The sequence below is a fragment of the Cervus elaphus genome, chromosome 4 (assembly GCF_910594005.1).
Source record: "Cervus elaphus chromosome 4, mCerEla1.1, whole genome shotgun sequence".
NCBI classification, from domain to species: Eukaryota; Metazoa; Chordata; class Mammalia; order Artiodactyla; family Cervidae; genus Cervus; species Cervus elaphus.
In genome coordinates this window covers 23,464,893-23,478,938 of record NC_057818.1, presented here as the reverse complement: position 1 = coordinate 23,478,938, position 14,046 = coordinate 23,464,893, and the positions used below count along the sequence as shown (strand labels likewise).

Genomic DNA, 14,046 nt, shown 5'->3' with positions numbered 1-14,046 from the left:
GTAGTCCCTCCAGCCAGGCTCTCAGCTTCTCTTGAGGTGCTGTCATTGTTCATGAGGCTTTTAAACCACACTCCCAGGTTTCAGACATGCACTTAATGGAAATTCACTAATATCTGATCTTTGGCGGAATGGCAACACAATGATACGGAATTCCCACAGGTGTCAGAAGGCGCACTGACAAGTCTAGAGAACTTGCAGGATCCTGAAGGGCCTTCTGAATCATCAGAGAAAAATGAACACATGTTTCCAACAGTGTTAGTTACGTAGCTGTGACCCAGAGAATCATCTCTTAGAACCTTTCTAATTCACCTGCACCTGACTGCTCTGTGGAACAGTCAATAGAGGGGTCAGTCAAGAAAAGCTTTTCTCCTAGAAATGTCTAGAAAACTCTGAAGGTGAAGCACAAACAGAATCCATCTGCTGACCTGAACCGTAGTCACTGGGAACTTAGGCAATGGGGAGCAAAGCTTGTAAGATTCCCAAATCACATTTCTGAGTCACTACATCACTGTACAATTGGAAATCATTTGCATCACTCTTACAGGTAAGCAAACGTCACCTACTTCTGCCAAGTTAGTTTCAATCCTTGGTTTGATCCCAGGTCAGCTTATGCATGAGGGGTGGGAACATGCCCACAGGGGTAAATGTCTCACTGTAGTAAATGAAATAAGTGTTTTCAAGCAGAAAAATATTAGAATGATATTAATATCTAACATTAGATATTAGAACAGGGAGACATGCTAAGGCTCAATCTACAAAGAGTTACTCCATGAAAGCCCTCTCGCAGGAGTTCTAAGGAAGATACAGGTCTGATCAGCACAAAATGAGAACCAAATGATGACATCAAATAGTAATGGGTTGGCCAAAAAGTTCATTTGGCCAATATATTGTGTTCATAACATCTTATGTTTGTAACATCTTATGGAAAAACCTGAATGAACTTTTTGGCCATGGAAAAACTTGAACCAACTTTTTGGCCAACCCAATACATTCTCCTAGGGGAAATTTACTAGGTGACAAGAATGAATTCCACATTTTATAATTTTTAAGAAGGAAAAGACTATTTTATAAACACAGAGGAAGAGTCTATTAAACTTGACCAAAAACCTGTTTAAGCATCTTAAATTGGAAAAACAATATATCCTTCAGGTACTGAGTTCCGATCTCCAAGGTCCCCAAACTGCTTAGTTATAAACTATCTAAGACAAGGAAGACCAACCACATTGAAACCTGCACAGCACAAAGGTCTTCAGACATAAAACCAAAGGCTTCATCCTATAATTAGTCCAGCAAAGGCCTCTGAGAGACAGGAAAGCACACAGTAGGAAGTGTGGGGAGGATTACGGACACTCATGCTCTCATTCACAGAGCAGAACACAGCAGGGTGTGAGCATGCCAACTCGCGTGGCAGAAGAAGAGCATCTGATGACGTGCCCTGACATGTGGAATTCATTCTGAAAGCAAGGACATGACCTTGAAGAATCAAAGACTGGGGGCTGGAGAAGACTGGTAAACATGCTACTTAGATTAAGACCTCCCCATTCAAGCCGAGGCTAGCCTCAAGGGGCTAACGTTTCTGATACATCTCTGCCCCCATCCCCCCCACCCCACTAACATATACAATGTCAAAAGCAGCCAGCCACTTTCTCAAGCACATGGGTTCAGATGACAGTATTTTTCCTCTGGTTAGATAAACAGTGTGATTTTACAGACAACCCCCACCCATCGCTGGTAACAAAACATCACAGTCAGTCACAGAAGACCAGAAAGGATGGAAAAGAGCCCACATACATGTTAAAGAACACATTCATCCCGGTGCATCGCTAGCCTGGCTCCTAAACCTGCAAGGTGTTTACAGAAGGTGATACGGAGTAAGACATAACTTTGCATCCAAGTCTAACTGAGTGAGGTCACTGGGCCCACAGATGCTTCTCTTTCCTCAAGTTCTAGTTCTCAGCAGGGTCTCCAGCAGGAATTGGTGGCAGAGAACACAGGCCACTTGGTAAACAAAAGGGAGTGAGGAAAGTCAGTCCTGGGTTTAGCTGAGCATTAGAAGTGATTATTATTTCCCTGAAAGGCAGAATTTCTCTGCCTTTGGTTCTGGAGATTATGGCATATTTCACAAACTATGGAGCAGCTCATAAGATAATTAAATATCTTTTTAAAGATATTACATGACATTAAGATAGAGACACAGATTTAGAGAACAAGTGTACGGACACGAAGCAGGGAAAGTAGGGGGAATAAATTGGGAGACAGTGACATTTACATACTACTATGTATAAAACAGACAACTAATAAGAACCTACTGTATAGCATGGGGGGAAAAAAAGAAGCGGGACAAAACAGTAGGACATATATTAAGTTAACCTTAAAAATGCATTCCAATATACAGTAGGTACAGACAAATACTGTTTGATTCCACTTACATGAGAATAGGGAAATCCATGGAGTCAGAAAGTACATTGGTAGATGCCAGGAGTCAGGGGTGTGGTGGGGCAGGGGAGGCTGAGGACGGGGAACGGGGACTTAAGCGTTTAATGGGGATAGAGTTTTGTGTTTAATGGGGACAGACTTTCAGTTTAGGAAAGCTAAAAATTTGGGAGACGGATGATGGTGAGAGTTGTACCACAACGTGAACCATAGTGCTACTGAAGCATACAGTCAAATATGTTTAAAATAGTGTGTTTTAAAATAAAACAGTATGTTTTATATTATGTGACTTGTATCACAGTAAAAAAAAAATTGAAAGAAAATATTAATGGCTCTGTGTGAACACTGTTCTCCTCTGCTCAAAACCCCTCAGTGGTTCCCTATTACCCTCAAAGTAAAAAGCAAAGTCCTGGTCCTTACAGACACCTCCAACAACCAATACGACCTTCGGCTCCTCGTCCCCTGACACCGTCTCCATGACCTCATCTCCTGGAACTCTCAGCCCCACTCCCACCACTTACACGGGACTGTCCCTCAGCTAGTCCATGAACACCAGGCATTCTCCCACTGCACCAGCCCATGCAGCGGTTTTTCCCTCTGCCTGAAACACTGAGACCTGGATATCCACGTGGCTCCCTCCCTCACCTCCTTCAAGTCTCTGCTCAAAGGACATCTTATAGTGGGGATGCTCTCTGCTTATCTTAATCTCCTCTACTTTAGTTTTTTCCAACATATTATATAATGAACTGATGGAGGGTGTTTATTGTTCATCATCATCTCCCTGCACTAGAATGTCTATTTTACTTACCAGTCTATCCAAAAACAGTAAAGCGTATGCCTACAATGTGGGAGACCCGGGTTCAATCCCTGGGTCGGGAAGATCTTCTGGAGAAGGAAATGGCAACCCACTCCAGTATTCGTGCCTGGAAAATCCCATGGATGGAAGAGCCTGGTAGACTACAGTCCATGGGGTCGCAAAGAGTCAGACACGACTCAGCGACTTCACTTCACTTATCCAAAAGCACCTTTCCAGAGAGCTTTGTGCATGTTCAGTAATTATTTATTGAAAAGATGATTGAGAACATTTTTGTATTCTAAATTCTCCACAAATCATTCTAACTACATCAAAGAAAAAGTCTTTGATGGATGACAATCTTCAATAATTCTCTACCACTTGGTAACCTCTTTTTTTATATAATTTTTTTTAAGGTATATTTACCCACCATGAAGGGCTTTCCAGATGGCTCTGGGGGTAAAGAATCCACGTACAATGCAGGAGACACAAGAGATGCAGGTTTGATCCCTAAGTTGGGAGGATCCCCTGGAGGAGGGCATGGAAATCCACTCTAATATTCTTGCCTGGGAAATCCCATGGACAGAGGAGCCTGGCGGGCTACGGTCCATAGGACTGCAAAGAGTCAGATATGCTGAAGCGACAGAGCACACACACATGCACCCACTACAAAATTCACCCATTTTCAGTGTAGAATTCAATGACTCTTAGAAAGTGTATGAAGTTCTGCACTAATCTTACTTCTTAACATGAAAAATGAAGACTGTAGGCCCAGTACCTTCTTTAGCCAAAAGCATCTGCTAGAATAGCATAACATTGCTATTTTTCACAGGCTAGAGTTTTCTGGTTATCTTTTCTTTTGGCTGCTGATATTGGCTTTCCACTTAAAAGTGGTAATATAAAGCTTCCTTTTTAAAGATTTTATTTACATAAAAAATGAGCTGATTCTTTAGAAAATACTGAAAAGATAACAATAGATACAGTCCAAAGATATAGCAAAAATTGACAGGGTATTCATGAAAATACCAAACTTTGTGAAACACTGACTCAGGGGACCCAGACCTGCTGGTCTCACAGACTTCAGAATTTTGTAAACAAAAGGCACCTGCTCTGAGGATTCGCCTTCAGTTTCCATCAGTCCTCATTGTAAGATTATCCTTCATGGGCCTCTTGCATTTCTACATGCCTTGCCTTCTGTTTCAGCCTCTCATTGCAAGGATGTGTGTATGTTAATACCCTTGGAAAATATAATTTCTCTCCCCAGAATAAAGGGCAGGTTTGATAACAGACTTAGAGGAAAAAGATGCGCCTTGATATGGAGCAAAGGAAAGGCCTGCCTACTGCCCATCACAAACAGGTTACCCCAGCCCGGGCTCCTCTCCTATTGTGCTAGGCTTGATCGCTCAGTCGTGTCCAACTCTTCAACCCCATGGACTGTAGCCTGCTAGGCACCTCTATCCATGGGGATTCTCTAGGCAAGAATACTGGAGTGGGTTGCCATGCCCTCCTGCAGGGGATTTTCCCAACCGAGGGACTGAACCCAGGTCTCCCTAATTGCAGGCAGATTCTTCACTGTCTGAGCCACCAGGGAAGCCCAAGATAACTGGAGTGGATAGCCTATCCCTTCTCCAGGGGATCTTCCTGACTCAGGAATCGAACAGGGGTCTCCTGCATTGCAGGCGGATTCTTTACCAGCTAAGCTACCAGAGAAGTCCCCTCTCCTATTAATAGAATGTAAACCCTCCATGCACATGCCATCTGGCATATGCTAACTGGCCCTCTGTGCGCGGTAGAGACAAAGGCTGGCAGAACTAGCATGAAAATGCTGATGCTCTGGCTACTATCTTGTTGGAAGCAATGAACCATCCTTGGTCTCTGACACTCGCAGCAAACAGTGGCCGATTACTTCGTGAGCTACAAGTAGGACAGAATCACCACAGTTCTCGGAAGCCCTTACCTCATTGTGGATTTCTTCTCCTTGTTTCAAAACCACCGACTCCAAGGATTTCAAAGAGATTTCCCCGTTGTCTGCCTCATCGCGGACATTCTGCAGGGCCACCTGGCAGCGCTGTGAGATGTATTCCAAGGTCCCCGTCGAGCACTGCGGAGATAGAACCAGCCACCAAGGTGATAAGCGAACTCCAAGTTTACCAACGCCTCCCGTCCTAGGATGCCTGTCCTCTTCCTGGGCATTTACCTGCCGCCCTCTCAACTCAGCCTATGCTTCTTAACCCAAGACTGACTACAGCAGCTTTCTCCTTGGGCTCTGTGCTCCCACCTTGGCCTCCCCTGGGCCACTCATGTTGCTGTTTTCTTATTACATAGGCTTCGCATCTCCAGAGAGTAGGCTTCTGGAGGCTAAAGCCCTGTTTCCAAATATATATACTCTACACATACCACAGCACCTAGAACTGAGTCTCTTTTTTTTTTGGCCCTGTTGTGAGGCATGTGGGTCAGGATTAGTTGCCTGTGGGATTGAAGCTGTGCCCCCTGCAGTGGAAGCATGGAGTCTTAACCACTGGACCTCCAGGGAAGTCCCTGAGTCTTAAATATATATATATATATATATAAAACAAAAACTTAATAAGTACCTATTGGAAAGTGTTAGTCACTCAGTCGTGTCTGAATCTTTGCGACCCCATGGACTGTAGCCAGCCAGGTTCCTCTGTCCATGGGATTTCCCAGGCAAAACTACTGGAGTGGGTTGCCAATCCCTTCTCCAGGGGACCTTCCTGACTCAGGGATTGAACCTGGGTCTACTGCATCACAGGCAGATTCTTTACCATCTGAGCCACCAGGTGATAGGCCGTAAGTACCTATTGGAGGAATAACTAGTTAACCAAGAAGTCAAGGATGCAGACTTTATCTCAAGTGCCCTGCACCTAAAAATGAGGGAAATAAAAAGGTAAACAGACAGTGGAACTGGTTCAAAAACACCCAAAATACAACAGCAATGGTGGGGGGGAAATGGAAGCTATAAACACAGAGCAAAGGATTCATTTTCCTTTTCGGCAAGAAAGTGTACACTAGGCAATTGCAAGTGGTTGGCAGAAGAGAACCTTCAAATCGTGGAGAATCTGTGACTCGTGCCCTCAAGGCATGTTCAAAGGCATCACCTAGTACCTGGGCATGAGCAAAGGCACAGGTAGCAGGCCCATCTCTCTTTCATCTGTGGGAGCAAACAGAGGTCAAAGGGACAAACTCCTTTGAATGAGCATATGTCAGAAAAAAAAAAAGAGGATGCAGGCGGAGTGTGCATCCGTTTGTTTTGATAATGACACAATTTCCTAGGATGATAAAAAGCAAGTTATAAATATCCTTTAGACCCAATGAGGGAAATGTCTCCCCAAAGTATTTTTATTATTTACAATTTAAACGGATCCCGTCGAAATAACCTTGAAGGCTAATCCCCTGGTACAAAAATTCTTTGCACGGTTACTGCCACTTTACACAATGTGACCTGGGCACGCCTGGGGTGGGGGGGCGGGACAAAGTTTCTGTGCCAAAACCAGAAGCTTGACTAATAGGTATTTTAATATGACGATCCCAAAGTGCTGGGAATAGAAGGGCAGCAGCTCCAATGTGCTACAAAGAAAAAACAAAAACTAGAATTGAATTACCACTCGCCTTTGTCCCACGGGCAACTCTACAACATATTTTTTTCATGACACTCTGTCTGTAAACATATTCCACCTGTACCTTTACTTTCCCAAGTATGGTGTAACCTCCATGAGAGGCAATTAACTGAAATGCCATCTTCTATAACAAAAGATTAAAACAACACAGAACTTCCCATCAATAAGGGACCCGTTGAATGAACTCTGGTGAAGCCATACTTGCTGCCACCAAAAAAAAAAAAAAGAGGGGGTAGGAATATATATACATCTTCTGGGTGATTAGAAGTCATCTGATATAAAGAGGAAGATGACTTCTAATCACCCAGAAGATGTAAGATGACTTCTAATCACCCAGAAGAAAGAACCTATAATCAGGACTAGTTTTTTTAGCTAACAGTTGTATTAAGATATATTAATAGCTCACATGTCCTAAAATTTACCCACTTAAAGCATATAATTCAATGTTTTTTAGTATACTGAGCTGTGCAGCCATCACCTCAGTTAATTTTAGAGCACTGTAATCACTTGAAAAAAGAAACCCTGTCCATTTCAGCAATCATGCCGTCTCATTTCTCCCAGCCTTCCCAGCTCTAGGCAAACACTAATCTACTTTCTGGGTCTATAGATTTGACTACTCTGTATATTTCATATAAATGAAATCATACAATCTGTGGTCCTTTGTGACTGGCTTCTTTCACTCAGTCTTATTTTCAAGGTTCTCCCATGTTGAACTGTGTCGGTATCCCGTTCCTGTTTATTGTCAAATAGCATTATCAAATCATTCAGCCATAGGGATATGACACCTTCTGTTTATCCATTCATCAGAGGATGAAACTTTGGGCTGTTTCCACTCTTTGGCTATTATGAATTAAGCTACTATGAACATTCACGTACAAGTTTTCATTTCTCTTGGGTATACACCTAGGCATGGAATTTCTGGGCGATATGGTAATTCTATATTAACCTTCTGAAGAAGTGCCAGACTGTTTTCCAAAATGGCTGCACTATTTCACATTCCCTCCAGCAATGTATGAAGGCTTCAATTTCTGCATGTCCTCAGAACACTTGTTAATGTGATTCTGATTATAGCTATCTTCTCATGTGTTTATGGGCCATTTGTATATCTCCTTTGGAGACATGTCTATTCAGATCCTTTACCTTTTTAAAAGGTTGGATTCATGTCAAAGTATGGCTAAAACCACCACAAGTGTGGTGGTTTAATCGTAAAGCATAATTGTAAAGGATAATTGTAAAGCAATTATCCTCCAATTAAAATAAATTAATTTAAAAATTTTTTTAATTTTAAAAAAGGTTGGATTATTTATCTTTTCAATCACTGACTTGTAAGAGTTCTTCACATATTCTGAAAATGGGCACCTTGTGAGATATATGATATATATATATTTATAATATATTCACAAATACTTTCTCCCATTCTGTCAGTTGTGTTTTTTACTCTTTGATGGTAACCTTTGAAATATCACAATTTTAACTTTGGTAAAGTCCAAATCATCTATTTTTTCTTTGATAGCTTATGCTTTTGGTATCATATCTTTTAAAAAAATTTCCTACTCTAAGAATCACATGCTGCCGCTGCTGCTGCTGCTAAGTCGCTTCAGTCGTGTCTGACTCTGTGCGACCCCACAGATGGCAGCCCACCAGGCTCCTCCGTCCCTGGGATTCTCCAGGCAAGAACACTGGAGTGGGTTGCCATTTCCTTCTCCAATGCATGAAAGTGAAAATTGAGAGTGAAGTCGCTCAGTCCTGTCCGACTCTTAGTGACCCAAGGGACTGCAGCCTACCAGCCTCCTCTGTCCATGGGATTTTCCAGGCAAGAGTACTGGAGTGGGTTGCCATTGCCTTCTCCTAAGAATCGCATACTGATAAGTAATTATTCATCAAGGTTAACTAAAATAAAGCAAAACAAAAAATGCAGAATAGTGTACAGGCTACTAGCTATGTAAGAAATTTTTAAAATTATCATTAAATACATATGTGTTTGCTTATATATTTATTAAATATCACTGAAAGGATAAAAAAATATCTGATAATAGCAGTTGCCTCTGGGGAAGAGGAGCTGGTTGGGTTGAGGAGAGACACATATCAACTGTACACGCTTAGACATTTTTTGAGTTTTGAACCATTTGAGTACCTATTCAAAATATAATTATACATAAAAATTTAAATTTAGAAAAAAAAAACAGATATTCTGTGTTGAATCCCAAGAACATTCTATCACAACCAGAAAAAAATAACCTAAAATCAAATAAAGATTGAGTCATCAGACATAACCTAATCACATTTTTGCAACCAAAAACTGAATAGATTTCTTCTGAGTAACTAAAATGAATTTCAGAACAGCATTTCCTTAAAACAATCTGCTTCCTACATATTGTGAATAGGCAGAAAATAGCAAATTATTTTGTTTGGCACAGAAAAAAGGTCAAATTTAATACTGCATGAGGGAAAGGACAGTTGTAGAACAAGCGAAGCTATAAAGTTGCATGGACTTTTTTCTATATATATTGAAGGAAACAGTAATGTTAACTATAGTGATGGGGAAAAAAAAATCTTTTCCCTCTTCTGTTATTGAAAAACAGTTAACACTGAGGAAACCAGATCTGAAAGAGACACGTGCACCCCAATGTTCATCGCAGCACTGTTTATAATAGCCAGGACATGGAAGCAACCTAGATGCCCATCAGCAGATGAATGGATAAGGAAGCTGTGGTACATATACACCATGGAATATTACTCAGCCGTTAAAAAGAGTTCATTTGAACCAGTTCTAATGAGATGGATGAAACTGGAGCCCATTATACAGAGTGAAATAAGCCAGAAAGATAAAGATCATTACAGCATACTAACACATATATATGGAATTTAGAAAGATGGTAAGGACAACCCTATATGCAAAACAGAAAAAGAGACACAGAAGTACAGAACAGACTTTTGAACTCTGTGGGAGAAGGTGAGGGTGGGATGTTTCGAAAGAACAGCATGTATATTATCTAGGGTGAAACGGATCACCAGCCCAGGTGGGATGCATGAGACAAGTGCTCGGGCCTGGTGCACTGGGAAGACCCAGAGGAATCGGGTGGAGAGGGAGGTCGGAGGGGGGATCGGGATGGGGAATACGTGTAAATCTATGGCTGATTCATGTCAATGTATGACAAAACCCACTGAAAAAATAAAAAAAAAGAAAAAGAAAAAGAAAAAAAAAAAAGAAAAACAGTTAAGATGAAATTAAAAGTTTTAAATAAGATAAAACTGCCACCTTACCCTATTTTAATTGAGTGTGATTCTTCATCCACACATAGCTATAATCAATATACACATATCAATGTATATGCTGTTTTTCACTGTTTGTACATAAGTATTCCAAACTACCATTTGCAATGCTGCTCAATGAGCCAAAATTAACAATTTAATTAGTGAGTCACATAATATGAAGGTGTTAAGGTTCTATTCAACTTTTCACTACTACTAATCATGCCAGGTGAATAGTTTTTTTATATATACACTTCTTTTGAATTTTTTCCTAGGTCTGAGATCAAAGATATTATTTAATATCTTTACCATACCATAAAAATATTCATGGTGCCTTGGACATATCCCAATATAGCTTTCCAAAAAGTATGCTTATTAGAAAAACTACCAGAAGTGCATGAATGTACAGTTTTACTGTAACTTCACCAGCACTGAATATTATCATTTTTGATTTTTGGTAGAAGTAAAAAGTTAAACTTAAAATAATGATTTTTTTTTTAATTACATTTAACTTTAAGGTACTTTTTGAAGCCTGTATATACAGGATCATGTAAAACAGAATGAGAAACTTTTTCTTTTAAAAGGCCAGATAGTAGATATTTTAGGCTTGCAGGTCATAAGGTCTGTGTTCAACTACTCAGCTCTGCCATTGTAGCTTCAAAGCAGCCATAAACAATACATAAGCCTGGCTGTGTTCCAATAAAACTTTATTTACAAAAACAGCTGGCTGGCCCACAAATCATAGAGGGTACTGACCATGATCATATAGAAAGCAGGATAGTCACATCATTCACATTACATGTATCTAACCAGTAAAATAACATAAGCTTCAACTAAAGTAGAGATAAAAGGTACAGGTTTGGGATTATATTTTTCTCCTAAGAGCATCACTGTACATCTCCATTTCTTTTTTTTTTTTATAAATAAATTAATGCTCAAAACTTTCCCTAAAAACTAGAAGACACAAATATAGCTATAACTAAACAGAAAGCTAAACCTCAGGACATTTTTAAAGCACTGCCACTTTAGTAAAGTTGGTCATCTAGGAAAAAAGGAAGTGAGACCAGAGGTGTCCTTTAAAACACAGTTATGAAGGGCTCCTTATTGTAGGAGGTGGAGAAGGAAATATGCTCTGATCTCTTACAAATTTTAATCCCAAATTTCCATTTGTCTGCTGGACCTCTCCACTTAGCTCTAACTCAGACTGTTTAAAAGTGAACTATATTCTTTCCCTAGTGTCTTAGAACGACCTGCTTATAGTAACGTCATTTCCAAATCATCCAGACTTGCAACCTCAGAGTCACCCAAGAGCCTGTCACATGACAAGCATCCAGTAAAGAGATAATTGGTTAGTGTGTTCATTCATTCACTTGTTCATCCATTCATTCATTCACCCACTCATTCACTCTTATATTCCCTCCTCCACTGCATTCAGTTGCCAAGTCTGTCACTACATTTCCTACATTAGTCAAGGGAATTTCTTCTTTTCTCCTGTTGCCACTATTTCAGTTCAGACTAATAGGTTTAATTGATGTCTTTATCATTTTCATCTTCCAAAAGATATCTCCAATATGTCAATACTACAATAAATAAATCATCAATAATCCCCATCTACCAACCAATTTTGGAGTAGGAAATGGCAACCCACTCCAGTATTCTTGCCTGGAAAATCCCATGGACAGAGAAGCCTGGCGGGCTACAGCCCATGAGGTCGCAAGAGTCGGACATGACTGAGTGACTTTCAGTTCACCAACCAATTTAAGTTTGTGAAAGTGAAAGTGTTAGTCGCTCAGTCAAGTCCAACTCTTTGTGATCCCATGGACTGTGGCCTGCCAGGCTCCTCTGTCCATAGAATTCTCGAGGCAAGAATACTGGAGTGGGTTGCCATCCCTTGTTCCAGGGGATCTTCCTGACCCAGAAATTGAACCTGGGTCTCCTGCATTGCAGGCAGATTCACTACTGTCTGAGCCACCAGCAAATCCCCTAATTTAAGTTTAAACACACCTAATATCCAAGATCTTTCACAATCTGGTCCTATTTAGGGATCAGCCTTTATCTGCTAACTCTCCTTTTCTAGCATCCTTGGATTCAGTCAAAGTTGAGCCATTCAATATTCCCCTTGTAGCCCCATCCCAAACCAATCACAATATTTCCACCTGAGTCCTCATCCCACTAGCTGACCTCAACTGTCCTAAAATTCCCTAATCCCTACACATTCAAGTCCTACATGTCTACCTGTCAGATCACTCATGAAGTCTTATGCTGTTTTGCTACTCTCTATTCTGTACTCTACCTCCTCTTAGATGGGAGGCATCTTAAAGATCCCACACATGTCAGTTACTGCTGTTCAGAAGTGTCTAAAAGAATACCTTGAACACTGGAAAGTTACACAGAAGTTTGCAGAATGGATGATAGAACTAAAATCACTTCCCTTCTTCTGAGTAGTAGCTTTTAGTCAATAGCAACTCTTCCAATTAAGATTTGTTGATGACATAAATTCTCTTTACTGTGTTCATTCCAGTGTATCAACAGAGAGTATCGCCTTCCACACAGAGTTTTGGCTGTTCCTGTCTCCTACTAGCTTTTCATCAGGATAATTGAAAAAGACAGTAATAGTAATAGCAGGAGAAATAGCAGTAGCAACAGTTGTAGTAGAGGTAGCAGCAATTTAATATATATGTATAGCAGCTAACCTTCTTTGAAGGCATATTCTATATCAGCCATTGTTCTAAAACACTTACACGTATTAACTCATTTAATCCTCATAAGAACACTCTGAATTAGATATGATTGCTATCCTTATCAAATACATTTTCCCAAACTTCTTATTCATCATTTTACACTAGCCCTCGCAGCACAGCACTAATCACCCTGTCCACTCTTCCAGATTGAATTAGGAAAGATGCAAAGATATGTGCAAGTAGCCACACACTCCAAGTGTGTGGGAAAGTTCTGACTAGAAAGACAGATGTCTATACCACCTTGTATTACACAAAAATGAAATCTTTTTTTGCCTAACACAAAGCACATGTAAGATGCTCTATTCTGCTTGCTCACTTCCTTTTGCCTTCCTTCACTCCTCTCTTTCACCTTCCTTCCTCTTACCTCCTTCCCTTTGTCCCTTCCCCCCTCCCTCACTTCCTTCCTTTCTTCCTTTCTAACAGAACTTACTTTTAGGTCTCTAAGATAAATTATTTGTGCTTTTTTCTATTTAATATTTGCCTCTCAAACTGAAAAGCTAGTTCAGCAAAACTAGTGGGCATACCCATCAAGCTGATGGCTCTCTCTCTCTCTCTCAAGCCTTTAGTGCTGCTGGACACAGAACAGGCCCTCGAATATTTAGATGAATGATTGAATGGAAGAAACAGGAAAGGGAGATAAAGAGAAAGTGGGGTGGGCGGTGGAATGCTTGATGGACTTGCTGGCATCTTGATTTAAACAGGCACACGCCATCTCAGCCACCTAGCAGCATGACCAGTCTACCAGGAAAGCTACTTAATTACCAGCACACGTGACATTGCCTTATAGACGCAACAGTATCAGGACTAGAAAGGCTGCACTTTTGTGTTTCCCTAACACTTTATTTTATCCCTTCTGCCCAACTTTCTCACACTGGTCCCCTGCAGTATAGTGAAAAGTCAAGCTCTAAAAGCAAAGCACAGATAACAAGTTTGGATACGAGGTCAACTTGTAATCCTTTTCATGATCATTCCCCCTGCTCTCTACAACCCTCCCTACCTAAGCACACACAACATCCCAGGGTGACTACTAAGGGCTTCCCTCATCTCTTAACTTTCTATTCTGAACTAGTCTAATCAGCTGACTATCAGCCACTGCAAGTGGTGGCAGAATTTAGCAATCAAGCCTGGGTTAGGAACCCGACCAGGGAGTTCAGAAATTCCCTGGCACCACTGTAACTATCTCCTTAATTTA

General features: G+C 40.8%; 1 protein-coding gene across 1 annotated transcript in view; it reads right to left on the bottom strand.

Annotated features, from left to right (window-relative positions):
* The window catches only part of FTO (FTO alpha-ketoglutarate dependent dioxygenase), a 422,003-nt gene that overhangs the window by 240,356 nt on the left and 167,601 nt on the right, over window positions 1-14,046 (bottom strand). The window contains exon 6 of the mRNA XM_043898487.1: window positions 5,184-5,327. Within this exon, the coding sequence (XP_043754422.1) occupies window positions 5,184-5,327 (144 nt within the window). The remainder of the gene's footprint in view (window positions 1-5,183; window positions 5,328-14,046) is intronic.